Source organism: Mycteria americana, chromosome 19 (genome assembly GCF_035582795.1).
Source record: "Mycteria americana isolate JAX WOST 10 ecotype Jacksonville Zoo and Gardens chromosome 19, USCA_MyAme_1.0, whole genome shotgun sequence".
Classification (NCBI taxonomy): Eukaryota; Metazoa; Chordata; class Aves; order Ciconiiformes; family Ciconiidae; genus Mycteria; species Mycteria americana.
Window position 1 is genome coordinate 4718248 of NC_134383.1, and position 19835 is coordinate 4738082.

The following is a 19835-nucleotide window of genomic DNA, read 5'->3' on the forward strand; positions in this document are numbered from 1 at the left end:
GGGGTGCTTGCCACCTCGTTCTTTGAAGGAACTCCTCCAGAGTCAGTCCTTGGATGGCGTGGGGTTGTGTAAACAGAAGGGGTGCTGTGATCCTTAGAAATGTTGTGGTACCTGCTTCCCATAGGGCTTGGTGTCAGTTCAGCAGTTACAGTTTGCTGAACACAAATCTTCCTTAACTTAATTAAAAAAGTCTGATGTTAGCTTGCTGCCTTCAGTGTTAAGCATATGTTTCCCCTGACAGCTTTACACTTGTATGCTGAGAATAGGAACTTGCAGCACCTGTGGGAAAGCTGTATCACTGAAGGTGCTTTGGCTTTTAATTCACAAACTGGAAGCTTTAGGTCTATCAAAGGACAGCTCTTCTCGATGGAGTCTGTTATCCCTTGGAACTTAGGTCAGTGACTTCCGATTCATGTCCCTTATCCTCCTTTCTCCTTCCCTTCCACCTGACAGTTCCTTGACATTTTTAATGGCACAGTCATTTACGTATCCATGCAACCATAGTAACACAGTGCTTTTGATGACAGGAATTTAATTTGCCAAGGACAATGAGGTGCTGTTAGGCAGCTGGGACTGGGAGGTCTATTTCTGCTGTTTCATGAGAATATGAGGGAGGCTACATTCTGGGAAGGATGAGCAGAGCAGGAGGGTGAAACTGAAAGATAAAATTGTTTTGTCTTTTGACAAGCTCCTAAAACCCCCTGTGGGAAAACACTTGGAGGAACCTTTTCTTCTGATGCACCTGAGGCTTAAAGTTCCATCTAGTTTTATTATCTTGTTTATGTTGTCAAGGAAGGATGGGCAAGAACACTTATCAGAAGAGTTTTCAAATGAAGACTGTTTGCATATCATGGAATTCACTGTCTAAAATGTTCCATTTTCATTATGAATCTTTTAAACTTAATTAAAAGAGAGCTTTGGCTTAAAATAATGGATTTTGACAATATAAAAATACCATTTAAAAGGTATGATGTATTTAACTTCTTTGCTAGCTTGGAAGTAATGGTAGCTCTCACCAGATATTGGTACTGCTGTGCTTTTTCTGGTCGCAGTTCTTCAGACATCCTAACTATTTTGTGATATATTTTAAGGCAGGTAGATTCAAGTCTTTGTGCTTGCAGCTGTGAGGACAAAAAGAGCCCTTTAGTTGTTCAAATAGCCAAAAAGCTTTGTAAATTTTAAGAAACCTGGATGCAAGTTCACTGTTCTATTGATTTTAACCTGCATAGCTTTTAGTTCCCAAATCTATGTTGATAAAAATATTCACGTATTGTGAGATTTCATAAATAGTAGCTTTTAGTTCCAAAACGGTTGCCACAGTTGCTGAAAGCAATTGAAGAATATATGTATACCTGATGTCAATTGTCTATTATTCTCCTTCTCAAAATGCTTAATACTGAACCCAAAGCCTTATGAATACAGGGGTTAATTAAGCAAAATGAATACAAAATATTCACCTGGGTTCAGACCTGAACATTTTGCTAATAGCTGTGCATAACAATAGCCTTCTGAAGGCCACAGATTTTTATGAATAAGTCTCCAAACTCATTAACTGATTCTATCTTCCAGGATACAGCTACTTCTTTCCCATTTCTTGGCTTGCTCCATTCATTCATCACTGTTGAAAAAATAGTCTCTGAATAAAAATCTGCCAAACACCTGCAGATATAAAAGTATGATGTAGAAGTCCCAGAAGGCTCCTAGTGTGCAAACATTGACCTGGACAAATATCTTCTAGAAGACCTGCTTAGTTTTAAAAGCCTATTCACGCATAAAATGAGAGATCTTGGCTCTGCCTTATCATTCAGAGACTGAAATCTCGGAATAAAATGAGACTTTAAAAAAAAAAAAGGCAGGAGGATAAGAATAGTACAAAATCTAGTTTATAGCTCATAACTTCCCAAGACCAAGTCTTTAAAATATTTAAGACACAAAAGCAAGTTTTGCACTTTCTTTAGTACCTGCAGTCAGTTCATGTTCACTTCTGGCAAGATTTGGAAAAGATGATTCGTTTGTGTAACTGTCTTGTCATCTGAGTCATTCATCTGTCACTGAGTGTTCATCTAAGTATATGTGTGTGTACATGGGTCATGAAGTCAATAAAAACTACTTAAGACTTGTAACAAATTACAGATGGTAGAAAAGAAAGGTAACAGAACAAGCGTTCTTAGGAATGTATTCCTTCTGTAGAACAGTGGTGATTGGGTCTTCTGATGTGGTGGAAAGATGAATTGGCAACTGAGCTGATATTGTTAAGAAAATAAGAAATAGAATGTTGAATACAAATTCAATTCTGAAGATGTTTGAGGATCTGTTTTCCTTCATACACCTATGAAGATACACTGTTGTTGCTCAAACAATGTAGAGCTTCTTCCACTGCAAAATTGACTCTTGGTTATTTTTCTTCAGTATACGGAAGTCTTGCAAATAATGCAAAACTGATTTTTTTTTTTTTTTTTTAATCTACATATTTGAACAAAGTGTGGGGTGGTGTGTGATCAGAACACCTGTTTTGCAGTCAGTCAAAAAATGTTTCTTTTGTACTAGGGCTACCTGGTTAAATTGTTTGGGAGGAGTGGTGGAAGTAGACTTTTCAAAGATTTAATTGTTAAAAGGCATGGTTAATCTGTATTTAAAACTCTTCATCAGATTCTGAAGTAGTAAGTGATGTTATGAGTCTGAATATTTGCATGAGAATTGAGGAAAAACCACAGGGTGTAAGCCTTAAAGTAATGTTTAGTGTCTTTGAAATTATGAGAGAGAAAGGGGCACACTGGGCCTGTGTACCCAAAGATTTAAGCCTTGTCCAAATTCAGGCTTATCATTGCTGAGCTTTGGAATGAGATAAGCTTGTTTTGCTGACTTCCTGAGATTTTCAACCAGCTTTTGGTCGTCTTTGTAGATACAAAACTGACATGACTGTCTAAAAGCTTCCCCCCCATATTACTTTTCAATACAAATCATACCTTTCTTATCTCCCCTTATATTATCTCCAGTATAACAGCAGTAATTTGTTGTTATACTATCTCAGAGGAACACGGTCATCTTAAAAATAGGTCAACTTAAAATGGGCTGAAAGGCATAATAAAACAATAGGCTCTGCATTTCAACTGCTCTGTACATTTTAGGGAATTTAACAGCTGCACTGTCTAATATTCAGAATGTTGAAATGATTTTCTTTGTCTGAAGAGCTCACTAACTTTTGCAAAGGTTCCATGCAAAACACTCTTGCAGTGAAACATAGCTCATGTTGAATACTGTCAAATAGACAAGTGGGTAAAAACTAATTTCTGTCTCCTGGTCTGAGTTTGTTTCATTGCTTGTAATACTGTGTTCACTAATGACAAGGGGGTAAGGTGTTGTATTGCAATGTGTTGCCGTATCTGGATTCCATTAAATTTTAAACCTTGATTTGGAGGACTTTCTGAACGAGAAACTTAATGATGGGTGGATGAGCATGAAAAGGTCTAAGGTTCATCTGAAATAGCTGTCCAAAAGTAAACTTTCACATGAGATTACCAGCATTGCAGGTGCTATTGTTGGGCTGTGATATATTGGGAATTCTCTTTTGGTAAGTTTTATCTGCTTGATCTGAGTTGAAATGGCAAAGTTTTGTGGGAGGATTTTTTTATGAAGAAACAAGTAGTTATAGAAACAGTCCCTACCATGCTTTCTCATATCAAAAGGGTGATAATTCCTTTGAATTAGGAGGGAAAGTGTGGTTCCTTTTGCACTCTTTCCAAACCAGTTCACTCGGCCATAATTAAGCTCAGAAGTAGAGGAAAGATGTTTCTTTGCTTTTTGGGATATATTGTTCTTACCCAGCTGTTGATTTATAGCTTGTAGCCAATACAGAATTCTTATTCTCTGACTATCCTTTCTACAGTGAGACACTTAAGAAAAGAAGAATGACTAAGTATGTGGGTGTGGGAGCAGAAAATTAAATCTGTCCCCTTGCTGAGAGGCTTTTGCAAAAATGTTTACCTGGCTTGGCTCCGATGGTAAAACTATATACTGTGCAATGGGGAAACAAGTCAAGTATTTATTCCCTGTGGGATTGTGGGTATGTGTCCACACAAGATGCATGCCTATGACTTCTGTGCAATGCATGTACTTCAAATCTGTAGCTGAAAGTCATAAATATTGCACGAGTCTTGTGGTTTTGTACTTCCGACCTCAAAGGCTAACTTCTATATTATTTGTTTGAGGATTTTATAAATACTGATCACGAATTACTTTCTTCTGGAAGCTTCGGCCTGCTCTCCTTTTTATCTGAACAGTAAGGAACAATTTTCTGCCTCATGTTCTGAAGAGGCAGCAAAAATAGTGGACAGTGCCAGGTGTGTGTGATGTCTCTCAAATGCTAAGTGGGTCCCCAGGACAGCTGTTGTTTTTCAGGAAGGTCATCTTCAAGAAGACCTTGAAGACCTCAGAGAGGAAGCTGGTCAAAATTGAGGTGATGGATGAAAATATTAGATGAAAGCAAGACTCACTGGGTTTTTTCTTTTCAGAGGAAACTGCAAACCTATCTGGCAAAAACTCTGATCCATAGGGGGAAGAGAAAGTCCCTCCCTTTCTCCCCTGCCTCGTTTTTTTTTTTTTTTAGAATAAAAAAGCAAAAGGGTCATGTTAAAGGATTGTGATGTGCTCACCTTAAAACTTGTGAACAGTCTTTCAAGGAAACAAACTAACTGCAAGTAAGTATACTTTGTGGGGAGGAAGACAGGAATTTTAGGGGTTTGGATCCCTAAAAAGTGAAGATGGGGACTTGTTAGAGCCATTTATTTATACAGATTTGCTGAAGAAACGGTGTTTAGTACTGGAGCATGTAGTTGTCATCTGTCACTGGGGTACTTGCTGGTTCTAGTTCCTCCCCTGCCTGCTTGGCTGTATTTTGTCATTCCTTGGAAGTATCAAGACAAGATTATAGGTAAACTTCTAAACTTTTTTTGAATGGGACTTAATTTATTCAAGTCAATACACTTGTTACTGTTTGAGGTATCCTTTCTGTAGTTGAGTTGTAAAGCATAAGTAGGTGTAGGTAAGAATAGCTATAATTTTTTTCTGCAAGCACAGAGTACGTTTAGAGAGGAAAAATTCTGTTTTTTCTTTCTGAGAAATTAATTCAAAGAGGGAGAGAGAGTATTGCTGGAATGGCAAGAGAAGGTAGAGAAGGCTTCTTGCACAGCAGAAGCAAGTGTTTTCTTCCAAGAGACAGGATCCTCCTAATAGTGGTTAAAAAGGTCAAGGCTAGGTAAAAAAACCCACCGCCAACAAAAAACTACCCCCCTCAAACAAAACCAGAAAACAAGCAAAAACAACAACAAAAACAAATCCCACAACCAAACAAGTAGACTTCATGGAAAAATCCTATTATAGTGTTTCAGTACTATGTTTTCCCCCAAAATAGGTGTTACTGCCTGCGAATTATTGCTTTTTAGAATGAGAAGATGCAATTTGTTCCTTTTTGATACTGTATTTGTATTTCTGTGCCTTTGGGCAATGTGATGTGCAGTAGAAGCTGTGATTGCAAGCATGTGTATGTATACCTGAACTAGTTGTATTTGAACAGTTTAGGTCCTACCCACAGTGAAGCCACAGCATTTTTAGCACAGCCTGTGTGCTCAGGCGAGTGTACCCAGTGTCCCAGGTGGGACTGCAGTTTGTGCTAAAGCTGTGTTGCCATGACTCTGCAGCCCGTGGTACCCAGGCAAAGCAGATTAAAGCTAGCCCAGGCACATCCGCTCTTTATGCTGCAGACTGTTACCTGAAGGCAGGATCAGATCTATCTCCTGCTCAGGAGGAAAGCTCTTGCAAAGAGATGAAGCTATAGAAATGAGAAGCACGAACCCTGAACCCTGATGAGTTCTTGGAGCCAGGTGAAGGCTGCTAGAAGGGAATAAGGCTAACTCCATACAATAGGTGTGCGGGGGGGGGGGGGGGGGGAATCACCCCCAAACCACCCATTTAAAGAGGGAGAGTGACATCTTGTGGGCTCAGCATGTAACTCTCCACCGGAAATGTAGCGCTGGCCACTTCATTCTTAGTAAGAGTTCACTTTAACTGCTATTTTGTCCCACTGCGCAGAAGTGGGGAGTATACGAACATGCAGCAGTTCAGTGTTTGAGTGTTAAGCTGTTTGAAACCTATCTGGGATGGTACAGTGAAGCACTGTGTATCGGCAATGTGCAAGGTCATGTCTGTATTTTGGAAAGCTTTTAGGAAAGTGTCACTAAGTGAGGTTAAGAGGCTTCAAACCAGTTGTGCCCTGTTGTAAATCACATATGAACTTACTGTCTTCTGTTGTTTTCTTTTTGCACCCCCAAATATGAAGTATGAACCTTGTGTTTTTCTTTTTCTGGCTTTAAACCGGAGTGTTTCATAGGGACTTACACAAATCTGTCTAACTGCTTTTGTTTTCCTGTCTCATGTTGCAGCAGTCAGCAGAGCAGCCAGCAAAGCAGCCACGATGATGACTCGTCCCGATTCTTGAGCCCTCATATGCGTGACGACAGGTAACTCTGTTCGCGGCTGAATTGTGGGAATGCCTGGAACTGCTCAGTGAAATTACATGAAATAAATTACGTTTATTTACCCTGTATTGCTCAGAGTTGTTTAACAAGAAGTGTGGTTTACATTGGGCTTATCAATGTCTAAAGATGCATTTTTTTCCATTTACTTCAAAGTAGAACTTGTGGGACAAATGCATCCAACTCCTGAAGTAGCCTGCATCTTTTGTTGAGACTTATTCCCCAAAACTGTAGCTGGTGTAGATAGCTTCATCAAGCTCTCTGTGTATTGGTCGTTAGCAGTTCTGATCCTTAAAAATACACAAGTGAAATTTTGTATGTGGTTCTTGTCCTCAGCAAAGACAATATTGAGCTTAGCTATTTCACTTCTGATGTGTTGTGGCAGTCCTGAGGTATATAGAGCTCATGTGTAGCAGCTGGGTGAGAACTGCTATGAAGTTCCAGAAGAAACTGAAGTTTCTTGTAGTTTGGGTTGATTAATGACTGTTTCAAATTGCAGCATTGGCACGAAAGCTGTTGAAAAATGCATGCTTATTTTTGTGCATGACTTATTACTGTTGCTTTGCTCAGAGCTGTATGATTAAGAGTTTTGCTGTATCTTGTAGTTCATCATCTGAGCCTGAATCTTCTTCATTTTCTTCTGTTGTGCATGAACTATGAGCTCTGAGCTGCTACCACCTTTCTACCCCGGGCCAGCTCCTGCAGGTCTGTTTCCCTACTAATGTCCTCGGGTCCAGCGGTACCTGTGGACTTTGGTTTCTGAAATTCCCATTATTTTGTTACTGCATTGCGTAGTGGAGTTATGTTGCATTTTGCTTACCTGATCTTGTGACTGAGTTATAGTGAGCCCACAGGAGGGCACCTGCCACAATTTGGGAACTGCTTCCTTTGTGCTGCTGCATAGTGGATTATAAGAAACATCTGAATGTGGCGTCTTCCACTCTGCATGCTTGTGTCCAGGCGTGGTCCCTCAGAACAGCATTGTTTCGGGTCTGTTAATCAAGTATTCCACATAAGCTGTCTCTGAGGTCAGAGATCTTTCTTACTAACTGTGTAGTAAGGCAAATGCTTACTGAACTCGGATTCCCTACTATGATGCCAAAGGCCAATAGATTGAGTAAGAACTGAGTAGCAGCTGAGTAGGCATCTGAGGAATTGACTCACTTGAGAGAACATCGTGACCCTGAAGAGCGAATTAATATCCCAACGGAGTTTGGGTGAGAATTACCGCTTGGTAGTTGTAGCTAACCTTTTCCTCCATAGGTTTCACTCCAATTATCAGTCTTGTTGGTGCTGCAGAGCCTGGCATAATTCACTAGTGGGGAGCGTTGTTTGCAACCAGGAAATAAAGAATCTGACAGCAAAGCAGATGGGTACTTGGGTCATACCTGGGCTTCCTCTGTGTAATGCATGCTGTTACACCATTTGATCTGGGATTTCATAGGTTAAACAGGGTTAGGCTTTATTAATACTCAGGGGATTTCTAGGCATAGCAAGAAAGGGAATCATTTGGAAGTGCTGCCTGTTTCAGATGTAGACTAAACTGGAGACTTCAGACTGGTGCTCAGAATATCTTCCTGACTGGAAGGGACATGTGTTATGTGTAGCACAGTCAGATCTCAGACCTATTTATACAGAGCCAGGGTGATGTTGAGCCTGGACCTCTCTTATGGGGGACCTGCAACATTGCTGTTGCCTAGATTTAATTACAAGTAACTTTTGTTTTCATGGAGGATACTGATCCTAAAATGATCCATACGAGGGCTAGTAAATTGCCTTTGCCACTTGGTTTGTTTTCCTCCTTTGCCAATGTAATTGTATCAGGCTCCACTGGATACTGGTGGCTCGTGCTCATGAAACTTAAACAAAAAATAGCTCCAACACACTTTGACTTTCGTGTAAGGTGTGAAGCTGGATGTGAATTAGTGAGAAGGTGAACAAAACCTTTGGGAGCTTGCTGCTTACTATTCCTATTAGCAAAGTTCAAGGTTTGTTTCTGAGGCACCTTGAATCTGCTAGACTCTTGAAAATTGAATGAGGAGTGTCTGTCTTGCTGCTCTTGTGGTATTTTTGACCACTAGCAAAAGGTCCTCCACCCACAGGTTTGGAGCTCTCTGCTTCTGTTACAAAGACCTACAGGCAGTTCTGTTCACTTGATCAATTGGTTATTGTATTGCAGCTCTTAAAAAAAAAAAAAAAAAAAAAAAAAACCCAACCAAAAAAAACCCAACCCCAAACCAAAAAAACCACACAAAACCCAACACCACCCCCCCCACCACCCCCCCCCAACAACCAAACAAATCGCAACCACCCAGGGTTTCAGCAGTCCTGTAAGTTGTGACGAAAGCTGAGCAGAGTAGGGCAGAAGAGGGGACAGCAAGAACCCATGTGGCTCATACTGAAAGGTCCACCTTCTCCTGGCGTGCTGCCTCTGATATCACAGACAAAAGGAGCCTGTGCTGCATTTGAAGGATTAGAGCAGAAAGCAAGTGAGGATCTGCACCAACCTCAGTACATCTGGGGAAGTGCTGAAAGACGCTACCCCAGCCAAAAGTAAAGGGATGCTGAGTTGCTAAGTTGACTCTGGGATAAAAAAAATGGAGAGGAATACATAGCTGAGGATAGCTGAAATCTGGACTAGGCATAGCCAGTATCTTAACTGCCTGCCTGCTTTTACTGTAGAAGATGGTACCAGGGGGTGCTGCTAGGGGAGTTAACTTGCTCAGTGATGGATTTCCAAGGACTGTGCTCTAGCCCTCAGATCTTTTCAGAGAAGACTGAGAATTTTGTCCTGCTGGCAGATGCATTGGGTGCTCTCTAGCAATTCTGTTTCTTGACGTGTGAGCGCTGCTGTTGGCTTGTGCATTGTGAGGTACTGCCATGGTCCAGAACCCATACCCTGAAAAGGTGTCCTGCAGCACAGCAGTGAAGCGGGTCTGCCATCTGTGTGTATCTTCTCTGAGGAAAAAGCTTTCCTTCTGCAAAGTCATGTAAGTTGTCATGTGTCTATCATGCATGGTTTATGCTGAGAGGGAGCCTACACAGATCTTATTTTGTCTTGGGGTAACTGTGCTTTATGGGTGTTTTTAGAGCCACAGAAGGGAGAAGTTAGTGGGACAGGCTAGAAAGAGTCGGGTTTTATATGAACTTAAGGCTCAGTTCCTTTCTCTCTGATTCCCTGGGTGAGTTTGGGCAAGTTGTTTCATGTTGCTATTTATGACATAAGGAGAATTCCTTTTTTTACCTTTTTTTTTTAACAGGAAAATAGAGGTGGTGAATTAAGTCTGAGTCGCTCAGATGCGGAAACACCACAACTGTATAAGTACAAAGATAGGCAGAGCTGAGTTAATGAGTCTCCAAATAATTGTGCTCGCAATAGCATCTTGACAGTAATTCATAGGGTGGGTAAAGTAATACATGAAAGTAATTGAAAGTAATATATGAAAGTAATTCAAAGGGTGGGTAAAGTTGGGATGGAGACAGCTGGAGACTTGAGTGAGATGTGTGTGCACAACAGGCTCCATAGTCACTGTAACGAGACAAGGTTATGTATGAAATACCTTGAGCTTTCATCTAGATTAAGTCCAAGGTCATGAGCCCGTTTCAGCTTTATCCAAGGACTTGTTCTTTGTCATGACACTGAGGCACCCATCAGGTTTAGGATGCAGAGTATGTTTTAATTAAGAGCAAAAGTTAAGCTACTGAACCAGAGGAAAAATCAGTCCTCAGACTTGTACTCAGTCTAAGGAGGAGACAAACTGTTGAAGAGAGGAAAGTGTGGAAAGTACAAGGATGGAAAGCAATAGGCTGTGCGGAAATGGAGAGGAGAAGTGAGTGGCAGTTTACAAGAGATCATATAAAAATGGTTTACATTTAAAAATTAAATATAAATCAAAATGGTTTACATTAGAGAGCATATCAAAATGGAGGAAACGGGGAAGAACAGTTTTAAGATATCTCAGAATTTGATTGACATGTCCGACATCTTGGCTGCAGCTTAATTAGCCCCTTAGTCTGTGCAGTACCATATTCTGCTAGTTCCAGGGCTGTAGGGCTTGTTTTTCCTTCGTGTAAGCTAATAAGGGTTTCTAAAATAATGGATCAAAATTCACAAAAGAGAGCTTGCAAGGAAATTAGGGAACAGCTTAAGACATAGACAAGTTTAAGAAACTCTGCCCACTGCTTGGATTCCCAGGAAGTTGTGTCAAGATCAGAAAAGAGGTCAAACTTTGAAAATGTACCAAAATGATATCCTTGGGGTGTGTGTAAGAGGTCAGGATAAGTTCTGTATTTTATTTATGTACCCAGGGCTTGCTTATGCTGCATCTTCCTAACCTGTGTCCCTTTCCCCTTCATACAAAGAGTTGGCGCTAACATACTGTGCCCCTGTTTGCCTGCAAGTGGAGGCACAGCAAAGATTGCGAACTCTGCAGCTGCAGGGAGAGTGGAAGGTTTTTGCTGTTGCTTGGGGCAGCTGAAGATAGACAGGTGAGAACTGAGAGCAAAACATGGCCATGCATGCTGGGTTTGTTCCTGAAAGGGGAGCAAAGGGGCTAACAGAGCCCAGGGACCCTTGTTTGTGTGTCTGGATGTGATGATTCTGTAAGGAACAGAGTGCAGTTGCTCTCTGTCACCTGAGCTCTGCCAACCCATACAGCATGGTGCAGGCCTCCTGCGTTATTAAGGAGAAAAGTTCACTGGAGTAAAAGGGAATGGATGCTGGTGATGATTAAGTAGAAGCCAGCTGCCGCTTTGCAGTATGAGTGTAATATTTGGGGACACTATCTCACTGCTCTTTCCAACAGTGCTAGCTGTAAGGGATGCCTGAATTTAGAGTCCTTGGTAGGACTAGTTAAATCCTTGAGTAGCTTTTATCCATCACGGATGGATGTCTGATGCATCATCTTTAGGGAGGTTTTCAAAAGTGGTGCTAAAGACCTTGTTGTGGAGAAGACTTGGATGCTAATGAGCTCTCAGAGGGTCTTAGACCAGAACCCTGATGCTCTTGCAGTAACTTTAGGGTGAGTTTGGATTTGGATCTAGCTCCAAACTCCAAGTCAGTTGGACTTAATATTAAATAGAAAGTTTAACCAGAATGGCACAAGTCTCCTTTGTCACATAGGAAAGATGGTTAATATTTAGATTCAGAGCTAGTATCCTTTTTTTCTCCCCCTCTCACCTTCTGGTTGCTGCTGGTTCCTGAGCCCCAGCATTGATTCTCTGCTGTATAAGACAAGAGAGCAGTTTAAGATCGGCTCTCTTCCACTTGGATTGCCAGATTGGCTACTGTCAGCAGAGTTACTGTGAATGGAAGTAGCACCTGCTCTCTGTTTCTCATATGCCAACATTGTTTTTTCTTTTGAAGATGGGCTGTTAATTGCAGAGTATGCCTATGTTCTGCTGTCAGTGGAGGTAAGGCTGTTCTTTTTGTAGAAAGTCTGTATTGGATTTGATTCATCAAAATTGTGCTCTGCTTGCAATCTCTTCCATTCTTCTTCTCCTCCTTTAATCTTAAGGAGACTGAATTGAGAGTGCTTTGATTTGAAGCAAGGGGGACAGTTCCTATTGTTCCCTCCTCCATGACTGTGAGGGGTATGAAAGGACAGATACCTCTCCTCTGTTTGTCTTAATGGAGCCAGAGACAAGGATGAGACCTTGCAGGATTAATTGGCTTCCTTGTGCCTTTTCCTGTACTTGGTTGTTGCTGCTCAGTGCATGGGAGCCTGGAGCTTTGAAGAGTTCAGAGGAACCTTGAGAGCAGGGTAATTTTTATGCTATTTATAGTACTGTAGTCAAATATCATGCCTCTGGGCATTACCTGATTGCCACTCATGAGCCCCTTTCATTGGTATCGTGAATAGTTTTTGTGCAGATAGTAAGTAAAATAGATTGTGTGAATCCCCACCATCACTAAAAAGAAATAACTCTTAACATTTGGTCCTCTGTTCTAAGCTGTTGTGGCAAAATGATACTTGCCTATTTCCCTTCTAAAAAGTTAGGTCTGAGACAGAGCTTGTAGTGTGAGAACCTCCATATAGATCAGTAATGTAACTTCCCAAGAAAAGGCACAGTCTTACACTAGATGTAACAGCAGGACAACCCAGGATTTGGATCTTGCTTCTCCATTTCCTGATCAGTTCTGTCTCCACTGGACTAGTGTTAGTTAAGTTTAGATAAACCCCTATGTGCCTTGCATATCACTGAATGCAGAGGAGGCCTGACAGACCTCACATGGCTGCGTCACTAGCTCGTGATGCTCAGGAACATGAGGAGGAGGTGAAGAGGCGTTTTAATGTCCCTCTCTTTCCTTATCTGAGACACTGGGCAGACTCCTTACCCTTCCTTCCTGTTCCCAAGAGCAGAAGTTTCAGTTGTGTAACTGCACTTCACTTGCAGACCTTAAGTAACGGTCACCCTATCAGCTCTGTATTCTCTGGGAGCACTGTGAGTTTTTCAAAATATTATGGCAGCTATCTTGAAGCATGTGGAGAAGTGGCAGAGAAAGGGGGTAGGAGGCTGGGATGCATTATAATTAACCATCCCCTTTCATAGGTCTCCAGTTCTGTATGTAAGCTTCCTTGGCCCTTGTCAGCAGGCTTTTTTGTGCAGTATGCTGTCAGCTACTGAGCAGTTTGCATGGTTTCACCTTGCAACAAAGCGTTCACTGTGCCTTGGAGCCTTCCCTGTGGTGCTAACAGCAGGTCTGAGGGAGTGAGGCTACCAACTGAATGCTGCAGAGCATGCTAGTACCTGTAGCTTGGTGTGAGCCGTGCTCTTTGGGCAGGGTTTCCTGGTGTAACTAGCCTGCTTAGAAGTACCCAGGTATTGCTAACTCACCTCTACCAACGAGCGCTGCAGTCAAGCAGTGGCTGTGGGGCAGAAAGTATTGCGCTTCTGGCTTTGTTTTCCTGCTCGCATTTTCTACCCAGGACTCTTTTCAAGTAGTCATTGCTGTGAGATGCCAACTGGCTGTTGAGACCGAGGCTGGTTGTTCAGAAGACTAATTTAGATTTGTTCTGCTTGCACCTCCTTCCATTTTGTACCAAATGTGGAGAAGGAGGGCATTTTAAGAGCAAAAGTGTTGGCATTAAGCCTGTGTTAGGGCTTCTTGAGATTGTCTGAGAACAGTCCAATTGTTGACCAGATAAAGGGCAAGATCAATAAAGACAGACAAGGCCATTGTGGGCTTCTGTTGCAGCACTAAAACTTCAATCCTGCTATAAAATTAGCCATCAGAGAGTCTCAGAGAACTTAACTGGTTTCAGCTTCTCGCAGCCAAAACCAGGGGGTTTCAAAGATGCAGAGAAGTGAGTTTTTCTGGGGAGCCTGATGCTTAATTCTTTTAGCGTGTGGCCGGGTTTATGCAGTGGTGCAGGGAGTGACTGCTATATAGAACCTGTTTTGCAGACTTTTACTTTAAATCTCTAGGCCAGAGTTTCCCAAGGTGTAGAACATGTTCCTTTTGATGGGGATGCCTTTTTAAACTGGGGTGTGGCCTGGGACACATCTAGGGGCTATAACTGTCCTTCCAATTTTACTGCATGTGCCCAAACTTGAAAGGTCTGGGAATTTTAACTGTACCAGTGATCTCTCTTCTTGATAACACTTGTTGAAATGAACTGATGTTAGAAATCAGTGCAGGGTTTCCTCAAAAAGAGCACTGTGTAGGCAATACCTCTTTGTCTCCCTGTCAGAGAAACCCACCTTTCTTCATACTGGGAACATTCTAACTGAGATGTCATCAGAAACAAAGATGTACCAATGAGTCATGTTGTGAATGGGCCTGGTGTTCCCACAGCAAAGCAAAGCTCTCAAAGTACGTTGTTCCTTGCTTCCATCTTATGTGGTGCGACTGATGAATACAGTGCAGTAAAATAAAGGTGGTGTTAAAATAAAATGTGATGGGATGGTGTACAGCTCTTCAGGTCCCCTTTTTCTAATATCTTTTTCTTGTGAAGGGAAGGGGATGTTTGGGGAAACAGCTAGGCGAACACCAAAAATGTACATCTCAAAATATCATCCTGGAGTTCTGTGTTACTTTTTTAGTCTTTAACCAGGTCTTTTCCTCTTCTCCCCCCACAGACAGAATAGCTGCAAATCTAGTTTGTCACACATTACTGAAATATTTTGTTAATATTATTTGCATACAGCAATGCCTAGGATTCCTGGCCATAGTCTGGGACCTGGCGTGCTATTTAAATGGAAGCAAAAGGTGCTCTTAGCTGCACAGAACTCAAACTATAAATCTAAGCCAAGTCAGTTGATAGAGAAGACACATAGCATGGGAGAATGTGAATAACAGAATTTGTCCTTTATTTTCTCTGTGGCCCTTGGAGCCAGAAAGCCTGAGTTTGAAAGGGGTGTTTCCCTCTTCAGAATACTGCCTGGGAGGTGGAAATGAGGCCTGTGTATCCACTTAATAATCAACAATAAAAGAATAAAATATGATGCCAAACAGACATCCCAGCTGAAGAGGGGACCAAACAGTGTCTTGGCTTGTGCTGCTGTTGACTATTCAAGCTAGCAGATTGAGCTGCTGATCATGGTGTCTGTAAGGAGTACATAGCATCTCTCTTGGGTTTGTAATTCTAAGCAGTGGAGTGAGAAGGGTGTCTCAAGGTCATAGCTACTTGAGTTGCTACAGCTTTAATCTGCCTCGTTTCTTAGTAAGAGCTCAAAAGTTTTCAAGCTTTACCTAGCAGTCCTGGAGATGAGATGGCGCAAAATCCCCTCATGTGTAGTGGCTTGTTTGACATGCAGTGGGCATAGAAAAGAAGATAAATGCTCAAGTGATTAGGTGGGGCAAAGAATTGCAGGGATAAGCAAATTAAAACCAACTTGTTGAGCCAATAAATTGAGACAGGACTGGCATATGTTGAAGGGCAGAAACTGAAGGCTTATTTTTTTACAGCATTTTTTTAGTTCTCCCACCTCAGTTTTTTGAGAATCTGGGACCATAGTATATGTCTAAATAAGAGCTGGCATTGCTATTCACAGCCCTGGTTTTCTAGCCGATTGCTTACAGTAGCTGAATGCACAGGAGGCTGATCATTCTGCCTAAGCTTCAGACTGCAGCTGGAGGATAAAGTGCTGTTGACCCATGCTGCTGCTGTCTCAGCTTCCCCTGGCACTCTGGCAGGTTATATGAGTGGTGGAAGGGGCTCTGGGAATAGCTTTTTTTCAGCTTGAATGTGTGTGCTTCTGCCCTTACAGAGACCTTTACAGGCCCTTGTTTACAGTGCAGTCATCAGCTGTTTCTGAAATGCAGCTGCTCAGTGCAGGGTATTTCTCCTTCCTTTTCTGGAAGGACAGAAAAATTCCCCCAAAATTGAAGGGCACTCGTCTGAACTGGGAATTCAAGTTATCTTGGATTTGCTTGGTGAAACATCCCCTACTCTTACAAGATAGGTGCTATCTGTTGTACAGATTGCTCTCAATACGAGTCCCTGAACAAATGAGCTCTTTTCCTTACTTTAGTCAGCACATAAACATTTTATCATGGCCTCTTCTATGCTTTTAGTGCGATATATCTTTGGTGTATGCAAGTATTTGCAATGCTTACCTTGGAAAATATGTGCATCTTTACACTGTGTAGTTGGTTGTCTAAATGGGGAAATACCAAGCATTTAAAATGAGTTGTAATACAAAATAAAGAAGCAGAAACAACGTGGGGTGGGGAGGAGGGGAATTATATGGTGATGGTAAGTACATACTTAATTCTTGCTGCATTCTATGACCGTACAAAATACAATGCTGTTTGGAAACGCACAAAGAATAGCTACTTAAGGTAAGAGGTAGTTAAATGATACATACCTTACAAAGAGATCCCTGTAAATTTTTATTTTACCTGCCTCTTTTTACATACCTCCTCTCCGCCCTGAGATTCTAACTCCATTTAGCAGAGCGTTGGACACAGTAAGAGGCGCTTGTCTGTGTGTCCCTGGGAAGAATTGTTAATTGGTGCTGGTTTGTTGGTGGGAGAAAGGGGGGCACCTTAATCATCAAGCAGAAAGTGTACAGGTTCCCCTGTGGCGACCTGATAGCTCAGACTGAGCTGCTCAGGCTGCTCCATTTACCAGTGGATCAGAGAGTCCTGGCAGAAAATGCAAAGAGCAGAAAAAGTTCCTTGTAATGGGTCAGTTGGGCTTGGAACATCCTTTTATGGACTCTACCTCTGCAAGCCATACTCTGGCTTCTTTCTGAGCTGAACACCCATGCTTTTTGCCAAGAAGAAAATGGGTAGTGATGTTGATGCTCAAATCAGGTTTTTTTCCCCCTGTTTCAGGAGACTTGGGAAAAACAGTTAGCCTCCACCTGGTAATGCACAGTCTAGTTCAAGAGAAATGGTAGTTGGTTAATTCTGGCCTTGAGAATTTCATTCTGGTAATTACTAACCTCATTCTTTTTGTTTCAATAGAGAATTCCTAATTTTCTCAGGTTTTTGCATCTTATCCCACAGCAGCAGCATATCTGGCAGAGACTTAAAGGCAGCTGTGCCTTTAAAATTGAATTGCCTGTGATGGAAGAAATCTGAGAGCAGAGAAAGGAGACCAGTGCCTCTTGCGCAGATCAAGCTCTTTGGAGATCTCTCCATAGCTCTGCCTTCTCATCAGCCTAGTCACTGTTCCTTCCCTCTGGGGCCAAACCGTGGTGACTACAGTAATATCAATAAAAGCCATCCTAGAACTGTCTCAATGGTGGCGTTACATCTTTCTACAGTACAGTGGATTCTGAGGTCACGGCTTTGCTGCTTTTTCCCCAAAACTACTGTGCGTGTGTAAACAAGCTGGGATTCTATCCTCTTTCAATTCAACAGTGTTTTGCTCCCTTGCTGCTGAAGTGACGCTTCCTCAGGTTGCTGGGGAGCACGTTGGCACTTGGAGAGACTTCCCCATTTCTGCAGATGACTGTAACCGTGTGAGTGCTCGCTGACGTCTGTGTTTCTTTTCCTTCTCCTCTCTCCTTGTTTTTCTTCGCATCCATTTCTTTCTTGGCCTTTGCAGAGTATTTGTTGTGCGTTTTGGTGATAAGATGGCAGCATGCGTCTCCCCACTGCACCGTGCATCGTAACAAGGTCAGGCATTGTAATGGTACTAGCCAAGGTCCGTCCTTGAGCCTCTCTGCTTTTTTTTTTTCCTGTTCTCCTGCAAGTTTGACCTAAAACTTTTCCTTAAGCCATCCCTCCTGCTTGTTTTCCCTTCCCTCTTAAAAACCCCATCCTGAATCTTTGGTTGTAGTATGCTCTGTTATGTGTTTTCTCCCCCTAATCCCTTCCTCGTGTTTAAATGACAGGCCATATGTATTATGGGCCTGCTTGAAGGATGTGGGTCTAACAAAGCTTCCAGCATTGTAAGATTTTGTTATTTCTCTACTTTGGAAAAGAATCTTTGCTTCAGGCTTAGACGTGTAAGTGCTCAGACTTCTTTATGTGAGCTTGAGCAGGCTGTTGCTTTGTGCAGCGCCTGCTATGCATCAGTCCCCTCAGAAACTAGGAATCTTTATTCTGGGTTCCCCAATGAAGTGTAGCTTTGTGGTATGTGACACTGTGGGGAAAACAGGCATCCTCTGTATTGTATTCCGATTTGCAGCCTGCCGTTCTTTGTTCTATCCTGTTGCTGATGCCACTGCTACTGGAAGACCCCTCAAACATGCACAAGGTAGTAAGTGACTTGGGCTGTGGGAGGCTTTCACTGGGGGTCTGAAATGCCTCTCCGCAAACTGGAAGCTTGTGTTTAAGACCTGGGTCTTGAACCCCTGCTTTAGCTGCTTTCTTCTGTCTCGGGTTTCGGAAATAAAGGAGGCAGGACCTTTCTCTTCCTCTCATGAATTTGCAGTCATTTCTCTAGGGTTTTTATTCTTAAAACCAAATTATCGTGGTGTATGTTCTTGCTACAAGGTTTTCACCCATTTATCTGAAATGTATGAGGTTAGTTTTTTGCCCAGGATAGGATGTTGCATTAGACATCCCATGGGTCCAGGTGACTACAGAAGGCTTTGTTTCTCTAGTGTGCTACCTATGTGTGTCTGTGGATTGCCCCTTAGGCAGTGGCAGTCCAAAGACTGAAGGTGGTTGGATTCCATATAAACATTTAGCTCGATGTACTAGAAAGACTTTGAAGTTACAAGGGATCCAAAGTGTCTTGGCTGTTAGGCACTTTAAAGTAGTCTGATTTTGAGAGACCAGATATTCAGCGTTATCCTGAGTGAAAATCTTGTTCTGGTAAGGTATTGGGCTATGGTGTGATGTGACTTATTTCATGTCATGAGCTATTTCAGAATATTTTGACCTAAATGAAAAGGGAGATGAGCAGGCCGTAATATTTCTGCCCAAGGTAATGAAGTCTTACTGCCTTCTCACTGGTGGCTGCAACTTATTTGCAAAGGAAGGTAAAAATTAGAAAATGGCTTGAAATTTCCTGACGAGTTCAAATCAAGGAGGAATTTCTCTGTGAAGCATGCCGTGAGTCGTGAAGTTTTCTGTTGTTAGCCTGCCCCTTTTCAGAGTGAATGAGTCTTTTCTGGGGTGGGAGAGGTTATTGCACCATCTCAAGCAAATGGGAGGTTAGGAGTTCAAGCATGCAAGACAATGAGGGGGGAAAAGAGCCAAAAGACTCTCTGAAAGCAGCAGCCCTCTGTTATAATATTGCTCAAGAAAGAGAAGCAGTAGCAATCTGAATCATCACAGTTTATCCACCCTCCTGATACTGAACCTCTTTCTCCTTACACAATAGTGTTTTTCTTCCTCCAAAGTCTGTATAGGGAATTATTTTTCTTCACCTTTTGATGGAGGGGAGCTTCTCTCCATTCTCCTCTTTCAGGATAGCTGAAGCTACTGCTTTTCTGCTGTGATGCTGTTCTACCTTGCTCTCCCTTCCGAGACTGTAAGTTGTAACTTGCATGCCATGACAAACACTGCATTCACATAGCTTAGAAAGAAATGGCTTACAGGCACTTTCTGTTCTGTATACAGTGTGACTACAGCTCCCATGATGCCAAGAGTGTGAAATGCATATTTTCTTTCTGAAAACGAAGTCTCATGTGACTTCCCAGCTGCTGCAGGAAAGAGGGAGTCCCTTCTGAGTTTTTTTCTTTTTTTTTTTTTTTTTTCTTGGGAAATGGAGGTGTGCCCTAGCTTGCAGATGCTGTGATTGCTGAGGCTGTAGAGCTGCAGAACACTGCTGACTTTGGGAAGGATTCAGGAGTTTATCCATCTGGCACATTTTCCTGGGGATCTGTACACCTGTACACTAAGGTGCATAACAGTTAAACTATCTCTTCCTTACATTCTGACATTCTTCATAGCAG

General features: G+C 42.1%; 1 protein-coding gene across 8 annotated transcripts in view; it reads left to right on the forward strand.

Moving 5' to 3' along the window:
* The window catches only part of GRAMD1B (GRAM domain containing 1B), a 143482-nt gene that overhangs the window by 45079 nt on the left and 78568 nt on the right, over positions 1-19835 (forward strand). For 7 of the 8 annotated variants that reach the window (XR_012778430.1, XR_012778429.1, XM_075521383.1 and 4 more), the window contains exon 2: positions 6438-6515. Coding sequence is in view for 5 of the 8 variants with exons in the window: in XM_075521383.1 (XP_075377498.1) it covers positions 6438-6515 (78 nt within the window). In the remaining 3 variants the exon portion in view is untranslated. Of the gene's footprint in view, positions 1-6437; positions 6516-19835 lie in introns of those variants that run through there. The other variant, XR_012778431.1, reaches the window with a different exon arrangement.